General features: G+C 42.6%; 2 protein-coding genes across 2 annotated transcripts in view; one reads left to right on the top strand and one right to left on the bottom strand.

Annotated features, from left to right (window-relative positions):
* Positions 1-1,075: 1,075 nt before the first annotated feature.
* On the bottom strand, positions 1,076-2,876 carry atp5mj (ATP synthase membrane subunit j). The gene is made up of 4 exons (XM_035143356.2): positions 2,741-2,876; positions 1,835-1,958; positions 1,386-1,406; positions 1,076-1,208 (listed from the first exon to the last, which is right to left on the bottom strand). The coding sequence occupies exons 2-4, from the start codon at positions 1,956-1,958 to the stop codon at positions 1,195-1,197; spliced, it is 159 nt and encodes a 52-aa protein (XP_034999247.1). The 5' UTR covers positions 2,741-2,876; the 3' UTR covers positions 1,076-1,194.
* An 817-nt stretch (positions 2,877-3,693) lies between these two features.
* LOC118099858 (nesprin-1) overlaps positions 3,694-13,464 on the top strand; it is a 64,919-nt gene continuing 55,148 nt past the window's right edge. The window contains exons 1-20 of the mRNA XM_047338178.1: positions 3,694-3,858; positions 4,148-4,264; positions 5,955-6,016; positions 7,373-7,468; positions 7,586-7,663; positions 7,744-7,836; positions 7,948-8,144; positions 8,229-8,428; positions 8,692-8,792; positions 9,230-9,319; positions 9,441-9,554; positions 9,650-9,787; positions 10,068-10,232; positions 10,422-10,534; positions 10,639-10,807; positions 11,068-11,164; positions 11,241-11,434; positions 11,530-11,682; positions 12,131-12,802; positions 13,130-13,264. Coding sequence (XP_047194134.1) covers positions 4,189-4,264; positions 5,955-6,016; positions 7,373-7,468; positions 7,586-7,663; positions 7,744-7,836; positions 7,948-8,144; positions 8,229-8,428; positions 8,692-8,792; positions 9,230-9,319; positions 9,441-9,554; positions 9,650-9,787; positions 10,068-10,232; positions 10,422-10,534; positions 10,639-10,807; positions 11,068-11,164; positions 11,241-11,434; positions 11,530-11,682; positions 12,131-12,802; positions 13,130-13,264 — 2,943 coding nt within the window. The 5' untranslated portion in view covers positions 3,694-3,858; positions 4,148-4,188. The remainder of the gene's footprint in view (positions 3,859-4,147; positions 4,265-5,954; positions 6,017-7,372; positions 7,469-7,585; positions 7,664-7,743; positions 7,837-7,947; positions 8,145-8,228; positions 8,429-8,691; positions 8,793-9,229; positions 9,320-9,440; positions 9,555-9,649; positions 9,788-10,067; positions 10,233-10,421; positions 10,535-10,638; positions 10,808-11,067; positions 11,165-11,240; positions 11,435-11,529; positions 11,683-12,130; positions 12,803-13,129; positions 13,265-13,464) is intronic.

Raw genomic sequence — 13,464 nt, 5'->3', positions numbered from 1 at the left:
GCTTTAAATGAGCTTCACATTAATTATTGTCTAGACATGTGAAGCTCAGCAGGTGCGTGGGTGGAAGAAGCTGGAGGGACTTTTGATCAGTGTTTCTCAACCTTCTCTGTCCTGCTGTGGGTTCACTTCAAGTCAAGCTGCCTAAACCTTCATGTGGTTTTGTATGTAAGCGTGGATGTGTAACCCTACAGGCCCATAGATGAGTGAAGTCTGTCTATGAAGTAACTGTTTACTGTTTACTGTTTAAAAGTCACAGAGCTCTGTTAAGATATAAACTGACAAAGACGTGCAGATCCACCACAAAACCTAAACCTCCTCCATGTTTTGCCGTAGAATCTGCCTCCTCTTACTCACATTTTTTCCATTAGAACCTGCCTTGTACGTTCAGGTATTTTTTCCCATCAATTATTACACCACTTTGTCTACACAGGTTAGACTGAGCAGGTGCGTAGGCGTAAAAAAGCTGGAGGGACTTTAGATCCAGATTTCTGAACCTTCTCTGTGCTGCTGTGGGTTCACTTCAAGTCAAAGATGCCACAACTTTTCATGAGGCCAGTATTTACAGAGATGGTATGTGGGGATGGATGGAAAACTGAGCAGACTGTCTTTCTTCCCCTTTCATTAAACGTGTGGCCTGAGGCAGGACACACTCTTAGTTCAATGAACCAAACTGTAAATAGAAACTGATTAATTTGTCATCAATTTATTTTTATTCAGCAAACCAGTTGTGATGCTGCAGTCCTTTTAATACCACAACCCAGAGTGAGCGGCTCTGAAGAATTATGTAACTCTTATTTAATCTAACAAATTAAAATACACAAGAGGTCATCAGTTCAAGATCGAACTCGTGATTTCTAGCATCAACACCAAACATGGCGGTGCTGGTATTTATTCTGTCCATTCAATTAGTTAGAGTATAAACCCAAACTGTGATACATTGGATTTCAACAAAATAAAAAGGAAACCAAACATGTCAGAAGGGTTTGTGGGAAATGTGAACTCCTACTGTATTGTATCTACTCTCATGTAGCATCACTTTATGTAATATCAAAAAATGCCAATGAGACGACCCAGGTGTTGGATAAGAACTTTATTTGTTCCATATTAACAAAAAAATTCTAATATGAATCTGGACTTCAGGACAGGCGACTTTATTTAACAGCAGGTGGAGGGGTCATCAGCACGGTGGAGAACTCAGTGGGTAGGCTCTAGAAAAAGAGGACAAGAAAAAAAACATGATTAATGACACAGACTGATGAAATATGATCCTGTTCAACTAAGGGCAGAGATCAGTGAAATTCTTACAGCTACCACCAAGGTTAAAGAAAACTAATTACTGCCAAATACGGATTATGTAGAATGTTTGAAAATGTTAAGCCACTTACTGTCCTTCACGGCCTTCTTGCCTAAAAATAGAAATATAAACATAATATTAGTCACATTGACCCATAATCACAGAGTCAGGTCATTAATACACAGTTAAGAAGCAAATGTAGCTGTGGCGGCTTTACACCTTGCATCTGATAAAGTGCTTAATGATGCAGAATGATGTCATTTTAAATACACTTTTCACTTAGTTTTCTCATCTTACAAGACAACGTACAGCCACTGTGGAGAATTACATGTGTTGTGCTACATGTGTGGAGGTTTTCCTGCAAGTGAATCCATCTCACTCTGCACCCTGCTTGCTTCTTGATGTATTCAAACCACTTAAATTATGCCAAATACAGTGTAGAATCAATAAGACCTTACAAAATGTGGAGGCAGATCTCATATTTTGCAACTACACTAGTCCACGTTCAGTTTGTGTTAGTGCATTTGGTGTTAAACTCACCCCCATAGGAGACTTTGTAGTACAGGTACGTCATGATGCCAAGGCCAACCCACATCTCCGGGTATGCCTTTGTGTAGTAAGGGCCCATCTTGGCCCACCATGATGCAAGTACACGTCCAGCCATCTGTGGGAGAAAGCACAGGCCCACTGTCAAAACAGAGAACGGTCTATTCCAGCATGGACACGACTGTTACATGAGATGATCACACACCCCCAATGACCCTCGTGTCTTCTTTCAATATCCCACCACTTGTCAGATCGTGTGGGTTAAACTAACCTGACAGAACTAGTTAACTTTGGGAGTTGTGCTTTTAGTATCTTAGGCTCAAACTGTATAAACCGGTTCCTTCAGACAGTGTTGTCAGGACTCAGGCTGCATTAACCCTCAGCTGAGTCAGGCTAAGCTAATGACTTTGGGCAGCAGGGAAACATCTGACTCCCGGGGAAAGTTTCCTCTCTCCTGACTTTAACTGTCTGCGAATCAAGAGATAGTTTCTTTTTAAATTGACGTGGTAATAACTAATCTTTACTGGAGATAAGTTAGTTGGCTAATGCTTCAGCTAACACTGCTGCTAACAGTGCCTGTCTAAGCTAGTTAGCATTGCGCGTGTGCACGTTGGTGACACGAAGCAGGAGAACATTGACCAGAAGACACGTTGTTCATATTTATTTCGTGTTTACTACTTTAAACAAATGACTGGATCCCGACGAGCGTGTTAGCGAGAACAACCCTAGCTAGTTTTAGCAGGAAGCTAAGGCTAGCTAGCTAAGTGCACCAGCAAATGTAGCACACACACAACCAAGGTCACTATAGCTTGACTCCAGTTAGCTTCCATTAGCACACAACTGTAGCTGTGTTGTTTTTTTAAAGTGAACATGTTAAATAAACGTGATTTGCGCTGTTACCTCTCAGTTCGTGTCGCTGCTGCAGGAAGGTCAAGAGCCGCTGATGCTACCGGAAGCTTCACGTCAAAGTCGTGGGTGGAAATGCTTCTTCTACACTCCGCTTGTTTCACTGCTTCGTTCACGGGTGTTTGGGAGTGCAGCGCCACCACATGGCCGTGTGGCGAACGTTTACAATCCCATTATAAATCCAGGAACATATTTATTCAATAAAATATGTTCAACACCATAGATGATATATACTTTATTCACAATTTACTTAGTTGAATTTATTGTAGTTAGATCCTAGTTTATGAGTTATAATAATAATACAAATAAAAATAATGTAATGGGCTCCAGTTCCCCCCCCCAAACTCTCAAGATATTAACAAATAAAACACTATTTATGCACCTTATTCCTCTTCAAGTGAAACAAATAAATAATGTTAGATGAATACATATTCTATTGTCTTAAACAAGGTTTTAATGGTATAGTCTTCACAGATTGATTTGTCTCAATATGAAACCTACTGTGAAAACTAAAAAACTGAATTAAATAATCATTAAGTGCTGGAGAGTGGTTTTGGAATCAGCTCTGAAAGGAAACTCAAACAGTGTCACATGAATGCAAGTGAAGGTCTTTTCTCAGTTTCCTTGTTCCTGTAACTTAACAACAGCTCACTAGAAAAATCAAGGAAGAGAATAAAAGATACAAGTAGATGTGTTACAGTTTTGTGATTTGTTCCCGAAACCTCAGTCACAAGTTCCTTCTTTTCTTATCAAAGCTGCAAACCAAAGCACTCGAGTCTGTTTTTTTTTGCTTTTGAAGCAAAGTGTCACCCTTTGACTCAAAGTTTGCAGGAGAGCTCACAGGATTTGGGCCCGGCACAGTGAGCATGGGCGGGACTCTCCGCTCTGTTTTGTCCTCACACCCTGATAGGCGAGAGGCACTTTGTTTCATTTGTGAGCACCTACAGGCCAAGTCGTATTCGAAGGCATTCAGCACAGTGAATCAACACTGAGTCCTGCCAATATGAAAGGACACAGCTGAGGAGATTTGCTGTGCAGGTCACACTGTACTGGGTTCTTCATTTTAATATGCACCACAGTAGCTGCCAGCTGTGACTTCAGCCCCGCTGCAGGTATGTTGATTTGACCAAACTGTCTATTCTTTATATATCTGCCTAAACTGAAAAAAGAAAGCTCCAGGCTCTTTCCATACAGAACGATCAATCCTCGTGTTCGAGCTCATTGTCTGAATACCTGCATGTGTGTACTTGCATCTGTGTGTGTGTGTGTGTGTGTGTGTGTGAGTGTGTGGTAACCTAGGGGTGTGGATGGGTGTGTTCTTAAGGTGACTAATCAGGCAGTGGAGACACCTAACACTCTTTTAACTGCTGTTTTGGATGATTTCCTAAACCATGTTTCCAGAACCCTCCTGAGGTCGATCTCGTGCTGTGGTTGGAGGCTACATGGCTTCAGGTGGTGCGGAGGAGCACGATGGAGGAATTCCATTGGACATTGACAACGTGCACATGCTTCTCCAAGGTCGGTCTATTCCTGGAGTTTTACAGACTTTGTGACATGTGATTTGCTGGAAAGGGGAAACACAGCGATGGCCTATCAGCGATCAACTCATCCAATACTGAATTATGATAACATTTCTTGTGCAGATTTTATTTGTATGTATTTTTCATCACTCTAAAATTACATAAACACTTTGATTGGTGATTTTTAAGCAGTTTGAGTCCAGTCAGCTGTCAGTTTCATTTTGCAAAGTTTGACACACAGAGAAGAACAATCTGCTTTCACACTTTTTGAAAGTAAGGAATACACTGTGCATCAGTAACAGCTAAAATATGCAAGTTTTAATATTACAAAAACATAATAAAAAGGTTTTTTAGCAGTATTTGATGGTGATTCATATGATAACTTAAGAGTGATATGAAAAAGAGATAAAGCAAATCATACAAAACATATTTTCGTTTTCATATTTTTTACAAACCTCTGCAATAGCATCATAATTGTAATTTGACCTGAGGAGACACAGTGTGTCACATTGGCCCTGAGAGCAAAGAGTGATTGTCATGGTGAAGAATCTCAGTAGTGTTTGCACCTCGTTATACGTCAGGTGAGCTGGGTGGAGTCAAGAGATTAGAGCAGACAGGAGTTTCCTGACTCGGCAGAGACAGACATGACTGACTGAAGCTGAACAATCTGAAAGTGAGTGTTGGTCTCGGACAAAACATCAAGCTCCTTTATTCATTATAGACAGAGTCATAAAACTGTCCAAGCAGCTTGTTATTAATTATTGAAATGTTTGATCTGCAGGAGACTTGGAGATATATATATATATATATAAGCTCCATGTTTTGGCCATAGAAGCTTAAGATCTCTTAAACCTCACCAGGTCCTTGTATGTTCAAAAACCTCTCACAGTGTGTGTGTCTGTCTGGAAGTTCATCATGGCTGTAAGTGCGTGTGTGCATGTGTGTGTGTGTGTGTGAGTGAGTGTGTGTGAGTATCTATGTCTGTCAGTGTCTTGGAAGTCGTCCCGTCGCCAGATCTCCGTCTTACCTCAGCTTAAAAAGGAAGTGTTTCACTCCAGGCTCATCCAGGGGGAGAGAGGGAGAGATTAATGTTTAAGTGGCCGTTCCCCTTAGTCATTGTACACGGGTCCATTGAGCCTTGGATGTAAGAATGGCGAGTCAGAAAGTTGTGAGGTTCTCTGACGTCGGTGAGTAGCTCATGAACGTGATGCAGCTCAGATGTGGGTTTCTGAGGCTGCTTTTTAAAATCCTAAGGACTTCAGAGCAGAGTTTAACCAGACGTTGCTATAGTGTCATATACTTGCTTCGGGCATTTACTGCATTACGTGTGTTATATATATCATTATGGTTGAATATGTTTTATCGTTTGAAAAAGTACACGCATGTTACTTAACCAACATGATTGAATGAGTGGACTGTGATATAAACTGAGACAGTGATGCAGTTCATGAAGTCTTTGTTGTGTGTAGCTTTTGTGTGCTGCTGCAAAAAGGTCAAACACAAGCTTCCACGTTCCATCAGGAATAATCAGCTTTTTAATTCAAAGTTTTTCTTTAATTGACACGTTTGCTCTCCACTACATCACATCTCTAATAATGCCAGAAAAAAAACCACATTACATGAATAGATCTGGTTCTGAATGTGTGAATGTGTGTAGATCACAGTTTCTCTCTCTGTTTCCCAAACAGTGGAGCATGAACAGATTCAGAAAAGAACTTTCACCAACTGGATAAATGCTCAACTCGCTAAGGTATGATGGCGTATTTCTGTGTGATGCTCATTGTATAAATGCTTGATCATGGAAATTTATGCATTAGGGATACTACAATATTCTTCAGACACCACATTTCAGTGACAGATCACATACATAACTAAAGATATATATCTATATTTGTAAAGATAAAACAGCTCCTGGGTCAGTGGTGCTGCCTTGAACACGAGGGAAAGTGAATTTAAAGCCTGTTGCTATTGCAAAGTTACTCCTGTACAAAAGTTAACATTAAGGTTCATAAAATTAATTTAAGAATGTTTTTAAGACAATTGGAGTTTAATGAAATATTGCAATGAGCTGCATGAGAAATAAAACAAGAATGAGGAGTGAACAGAAGATTAAGGTGGCAGGGAACACACTGGCTTTTGTGTGTATTGCATGACTTATGGTTTTCATTATATTGTAAATAATCAACCAGCTTATTAGGAAGTTGGAATATAGTTTGTTTTTACTCAAAAAAACCCCAAAATGCTACAAAATCTTAGGTTTTAAAATAGTTTGATATTTTAGCGCTCCTTGCAGTCGATTTCACATTGACTATAACAGTGCTGACAAATGAAATAGATATGTGTCCTGACATCCTGCTGTGGTCTGGCTGTAAACGATATGACGCAGGCGGTGCAGGGCAACGTGCCGACTCACCGGTCGGGGCAGCGAGTGGCAGCGAGGCAGCTCGTCCTCGATCTCACTGCAAAGAGACGTCGAGCTGCTCGTGACATTCGCCCGGAGTATAAATAGTGTTTCAGTGGAGCGGAGCAGCACGTAATCCGAAGCCAGGCACCTCTTCGTAACCTCGTGTCCATACGACTGCGCTCCAACGCCAAAATCACTACTTTCCAAGTGTTACCAGCCTGAGGTCACTTACCCCCCACCCCACCCCAACAGAAGATATTATCTCAATGTCTACAGGTCAAAGTTCACTGTTGTTGCCCAAAGCTTTGACCCAGACACTGAACGGATCTAATAAAGATTCAGTTTAAATGCAGGATTTCTTTAGGTTTCCAGTTTGGTTTACTTAGAGGTGAACATTTCAGAAATTATTTTCCCACCAGCCTTTTTTCCTCATTTTACCAGGAAGCCACGAACAACTTCCTATTTTATACAAGATGATGCAGCAAATTTCCAACCTGATATGACCCAGTGACCCAGGATCAGTTAAATAACTCTGTCTATCATGTTAATGTGTTTTGGTTGTGGTTGCTCCCATTACATTAGATTGTAAACTCTGTGACTTACCGTGTTGAGGTTTTAGTCAAGTGCGTTTCAAGGGACTGTTTATATTGTATTTGAATTATACAGAGTAAATCGGTGAATACAGTTTGTGTGTTGTTACAGAGACGACCTCCCTCATTTGTGTCGGACCTGTTCTCTGACCTCAGAGATGGATCGCAGCTCCTGGACCTGTTGGAGGTGATGAGTGGTCAGTCACTGGTGAGTTAGTCCACTGTGCTTCTGACATAACTGAAAAAAGTATTGGGGAAAAGCCCAAAACAACACAAACGCACATTATTATAACAACTAAGCTGATGTTGTAATCTGTCTCTCTAGAAAAGACAGAGGGGCCACGGGGTTTTCCAGCAGAGGGCCAACATTGAGACAGCTCTCAATTTCTTCAAGAAAAAATCTGTAAGTGTTCACACGTTCAAACAATCTGAACCTGTCACGTGTGTTTTATTGATCAAATATCATGCGGTTCATTGGTGTAGATCAAATTAGTGAACATACACATCGCGGACATCATAGATGGACGCCCCTCGATCATCCTCGGACTCGTGTGGACCATCATTCTCCACTGTCATGTGAGTGCCAGTAGTAAAGCCTAAATCTCTACCACTGCTACTTTCATTGTAGATCTTTCTTTAAAAATCCTTAATCATTTCTAATCTGAACGTATTGTGGTATCGTTTCAGATTGAGGAGCTGGCCAGTGCCGTCTCGTTCAGCTCCCGTCATTCCTCCCTGGACTCTCTGACCAGCCTGGACTCCTGGTCTGGCAGCCCCGTCCCAGTGAGTCCGGTCCCTGCAGGCCGGACGTCCCCCCTCCACAGGTGTTTCAGAGTATCCGCCAAGAAGGCCCTGCTCATGTGGGTGAGGGACCAATGCCAAAGGTGAGTTTTAAAGCACATGCTAAGATGCTCAAAACACAAACATGAAATCAAAAATAACCTTTTATCTGCCCCTTCTGTCTCCAGGGTCGGTAGCTCTATCAGGGTGAAGGATTTTAAGGCGAGCTGGAGGAGTGGAGAAGCCTTCCTGGTCATCCTGTGTTCCATCAGACCTCAGCTGGTGGATCTCTCCCTGGTGCCGTCCAGAAGCAACCGGGAGAACCTGGAGGAAGCGTTTCACGTGGCTGAGAGGGAGCTCCACATCCCCCGCCTGCTGGAGCCCCAGGGTGAGGCTGCACAGAGTTCTACATGGTGTTTCATACTAATATTTTTATTATATAAGAGACAACTCATTCTTAAAATTAACACCAAGAGAGATATTAAAGGTATTTTTAAGCATAAAACATTTATATTTAACTATTTTGGATTCACACACATACATATATGAGGAAGTTGTGAAGTTCCATGAACAGATATTGCACTGAGGCCCTTTTGAACTTTATATCATTTGAGCGTGTGCCGTGCTGAGAGTCTTTTTCTTTCACCTCAGATGTGAACGTCAAAGACCCCGATGAGAAATCCATCATGATGTATGTGGCCCAGTTTCTTCAGTACTCCAACGACATGCCGGCGCGTGACGACCACCTGGAGGTTCGTGATCAGTGATGTTTGCACACTGTAAACGTTCTGCCGTCATGTCCACTGCTGTCCACAGGGGCCTCAAGCAATCTGTCAGTAATCATGTTCTCCTGCAGCATGAATCACATTCGTGGTGGATGCTCATGTGTCCTTCACTCCTTTCTAGTTTATGTGTGTACTTGGATCTATTCATTGCGCATATTTACACAAAGACATGGCCATAAATCATTAACTCTCAAGATAAAAGTTTAGCAATTTTACTGAACACAATATCTGGGCCGATAAATTAAACTGCAGGTCTAAGCATCACTGTTTCAATTTGGGGGTTTTCTGCTTATATTCCCTGTCGGCTCTTGAAAACACAATCCCCTCCCTGCTGGAACCGAAGGGTGTCAACTGCTTTTCCTTTTCCTTCAACTTTAATTTCATGCTCTCTTCTGGTGGCGTAGCTGTTTCCTCTGGATCAGCCCTCCTGCTTCTCACCTCTGAACTTTCCCGCTCACTTCACCCCAGCGGCTGCTGTCTCACCGTTACGCCAGGTAGTTACACGCCAAGCAAACAGGTCCTTCCTCAATTAATCAATTAAGTCTTTCTCTAAATAAGTATATAAGTTATAGCATGAAAATGCAGCTGTTGACGGTTTCATTTGGGCTGATGTAGGTTTCTCCGTGTGAGCGAGCACAAGAGGTGACTCTCTGGCTGCAGCAAACCTTTCAGGAGCTGTCTGAATCGTGGACGGCTACAGAGAACTCCGGCTACGCAGAGAAACATCAAGTAAGACGCCGTACTGAGCGAAGAAAGCACTCACCGGGTGTGTTTTTTATCTTGTATTGTCCGAGAGCTTTCAGAGGCTGTGTTTGGTTCTCCAGGTGTTCCAGACTCTCACTGGCTCCGTCGCTGATCAGAGGAGACCTGTACTGACCCTCCTCGCTACCATTAGACGCTCCCCCGAGCTGAGTGGAGAGCTGCGAGCTCTCAGGGCAGCGTGGGATCGTCTGGAGGAGGAGGTGAGGAGGTCCACTCCTGTTTCCTTATTGCATCCTGTGTTTTAGTTTTTATATATTTTGGTTGTTTATTCACTTGCAAGTGCAGTTTTTCACTATGTTGTGTGAAATCACTGAGATAAAATGGAGAAAGAATTTGCTCCTATATGTGTTTTTAATCTGGTTCCTGATTCACTTCCTTTGTCTCTCTCCTGGTGATTGAGAAATGCTCACAGAGCGCTTATTAGACAATAACACAATCATGAGAATCTGTGCTCATACCAGGCTGTGTGTCATTCTTCAGCTGCAGAGATGTAAAGCCGACCTGGACCTGAGTCTTCCTCCTCCTCTGGACTCGGTGGTTGTGTGGCTGCAGCGTGCGGAGGCAGCGCTGACAGAGGAGGGAGGGGGGGTGAAAGATCACGCACACGCTGCTAAAGAGGCCAGAGCCCAACAAGATGTCCTGAAGGTTGTTTTATTTGAATCTGTTCTCTCCTTTTCTCAAAAAATCTATAAAACGATGTATACTGCAGGTTATGGGACAAAAATGGAGCAGACTTGTTGCTGCAAAACAGAATCTCAGGACTTACTATAACCTGACACACATTTTCATCATCTAATTGATCTGCTTGTAAAGTTGTTTTCTCCTTTTCGTCAGACGTTAATTAAGGAGCTGAGTCACTACGTCAACATACTTGACGAGTACCACACCGTGGACGCCTCAGGGAACTTGGCGGTGCCACTGGAAAAGTTTGATGAGATCAAAAGACGGTAAGTCATAAATCATAAAGTCACTGATGATAAAAATGACACACAGCAGCTTCTTCTAGACCAATAATCCCACGAGATAATGATTTAATCGTCTTTGTGAACAGCGTAACTCATGTAAGAGTCACAACCAAATATCACGGGATCAAGTTGGAATACCAGGAGTGTCGTCACACGGCTCTGGATCTCCTGAACCGCCTCAAAGCCAAGGTCCAGACGTGGAGAACATCTTACAGATCAGAGGAGGCCGTACAGGGGCTTCTGCAGGACTGGCATGTGAGTGTATATCTGATTTACACCAGTTAGGAAACTCATTGCAGTTAACTGGAGAAATGAATTATATTAAAATGATGTTAATTATACGCCGACAAACTAAACAACAATGCCTTTTATTAGCTTTCCATAGATTTAGGTGACAGTGACGCCGTCCTGGGTATAAATTGGCTCCAATTCCAATCTGTCGACCTTATTATTTAATAAATGATGCTTCCAAAAACCAGCAAAAGCAATGACTTGTACTGATGTGTCTCGTCCAGGAAACAGTGGAGCGTCGAGGCATGATTTCAATTCTGATGGACGCTCTACAAAACCTGAAGGACAAGGCAAACGCTTACACCAGCAAGGCAGCTCTAGGTATGAGTCCATGATCTTAATCTTTAAAAGGACATGAACTCTGTAGATGGTGAATTCCTTTCCGTTCTCTCCTCAGGTGAAGATTCCCAGCTCGTTCATCGTCAGGTGAAAGAAGCAGAAAGCGAAGCTGAGTCAGTGGAACAAGCTGTGACGGCCGTGAGGGGGACGATGGAGAGAGTGATGTCTGCGTGGGAGACTTACAACCTGAGCCTGGCCTCTCTGCAGACGTGGCTCGCACAGACGACACAGACTCCTGCTGCCGGGACACAGGTAACGAGACGTCAGCTAAATGAAAAGGTGATCATCACTATGAAGCTGCCTTGAAGTGCAAAAAATGCTTTTAACTTGTGATTTTGTTCCTGCAGGATGTGAGTGAGTGGACGTCATGTCACGCTCAGCTGAATGAGGCGGGGAACTTTCTCATCGAAGTGACAGAAACCTCAACCAGCCGCACTCTAGCCGGACAACTCAGCACGGTCAACAAGCAGTGGGCCGGATTCATGAAGAGGACAAAGTTTGTGAGTTTGCATATTCTTGTTCTTTTCCCGGGAAGAGACAGTTGAGATTAAATCAATAAAAAGTATTTTTAATGCTGATGATTAACAGACTTGTTCTCAAAGTGTAAACACCAAGACCTGCTCAGGTAGTGTGATCGTTTCTTTTATCTGATTGAGGTGAGACACTTGTTATTATGGAACAAGTTCAGACAGGTGGTGATTATTTATCTTAATGTGAAAGAATGTATGTGAAACATCATCAAAGAAAAAACTACCACACTATTCAAACAGGTGGAGATTCATTCTTTCAATAATGCATTTAAAGTACTTTTTATTCATTTGATCTTGACGGTTCCTTCTGGAAAAGTCTAATTTACTAATTAACATTAAATTCATATGCATCTCTAATGACTCGAGATGCACACAGGCCCCCTGATGGAGAGAACTTTGTATATTTGACCTTTTTTAGGAGATTCCTGGAATGTTAAGTTCTCCTGGGTTTAAGGAGCATGTGGGTGAACCAGTCCATCAGACGCAGAGACATCCAGAGACTGGGATGTTGGTTGTCGTCAGAACTAAACGTGCACACGAGCCTGAGAACTTTAACCTGCAAACCCAGGACCCAAGTCAACTTTCACCTCAGACTCCATCTCATACGGCAAGTGATCCAAAGAGTTGGAGGGAAAACCAGCATGGAACTACCATTGTTGTGCCTCTTGTGGAAATCCAAATGCTGCCTCATCCTGTGAGGGAACCAGTTCCTCATGTTCACCCTCCTCTTGTGAAAGAAGCTGAATTTAAATCCACGACACAGCCTCGGTCAACTTCTGAATCTCAAGCTTCAAGTCCGAGTCAAAATGCTGGACCAACATCTCAAAGACGTCTGGTTCTGTCCAAACGTGGAACGAGTTCAGGGACAGAGGAGAACGAACGCTCGTCCAAGCAGCCGAACTCTCAGCAACTCACCAAAACATCTCCACAGCCTCCGGTCATGGTTCTCAGTGAAGTTCATTCCAAAGCTCAGTCAATGGCAAGAAGCCGACTGGAGAAGGCCCGAGTTCATCTGCAGGGACGCATCCAGAAGGCCATCAAGTTGTTTGGTGGCAAAGAGATTTCAGAGTCACAGGCCAAGAAGAAACAGGTACAGTTTGAAACAGTAAAAGAAAATAGATAAAGAAGTATAAGCTCTTAATTCATGAAAGGTTTTGAATGTTGTTATTTGAACTTTAATTAACACAAGTGTGAGACTTTTCAGTGCAGCTCTATATTTGCTTGTTGCTTATTAAAAGCTCCAAAAAGACGGTTGATGTTTAAGCTCTAAATGCAACAACCTCCAGACCTTTCAAATCCCAGATTTAACTTCACAATCAGGACACATTCTTTCAAGGTCTGTGCTGTTTTGCTTTGTGTTGCTGCTGCAGTTTCCTGTTTGTGCGTATTCGTCCAGCTGTGTGTGTTTTCTGTGCAGCGGGCTTTAAAAACGCTGCAGCCTGTCGCCCTGGAGGAGTTCCTGAACGCGGTGGAAGGGTTGGGGGCCTTCTGCTCGGGGCCCCAGCTCCAGGATTTGATGCTCCTCTCCGACTCGGTCAGGAAGCAGTGGGAGGTACGACAGGACAGAGAGACGGACATAAGAGAGACTGATGCACAGTCAAAAGCTTTCTGTCTCTTTTTATTTCTATTTTCACAGTGGAAAATTATATAATTTGAATTTGCTTAATACCAGCTTTACTTTTTGTGTTTTCCTAGATTAATCCAATAATTTATAGATCTTTTTAATAACATAATTCTCACAAATTTTCCTCT

This window comes from Hippoglossus stenolepis, chromosome 20 (genome assembly GCF_022539355.2).
Source record: "Hippoglossus stenolepis isolate QCI-W04-F060 chromosome 20, HSTE1.2, whole genome shotgun sequence".
NCBI classification, from domain to species: Eukaryota; Metazoa; Chordata; class Actinopteri; order Pleuronectiformes; family Pleuronectidae; genus Hippoglossus; species Hippoglossus stenolepis.
Note: the sequence above shows the minus strand (reverse complement) of the source record. Positions and strands in the feature narration are given on the sequence as shown.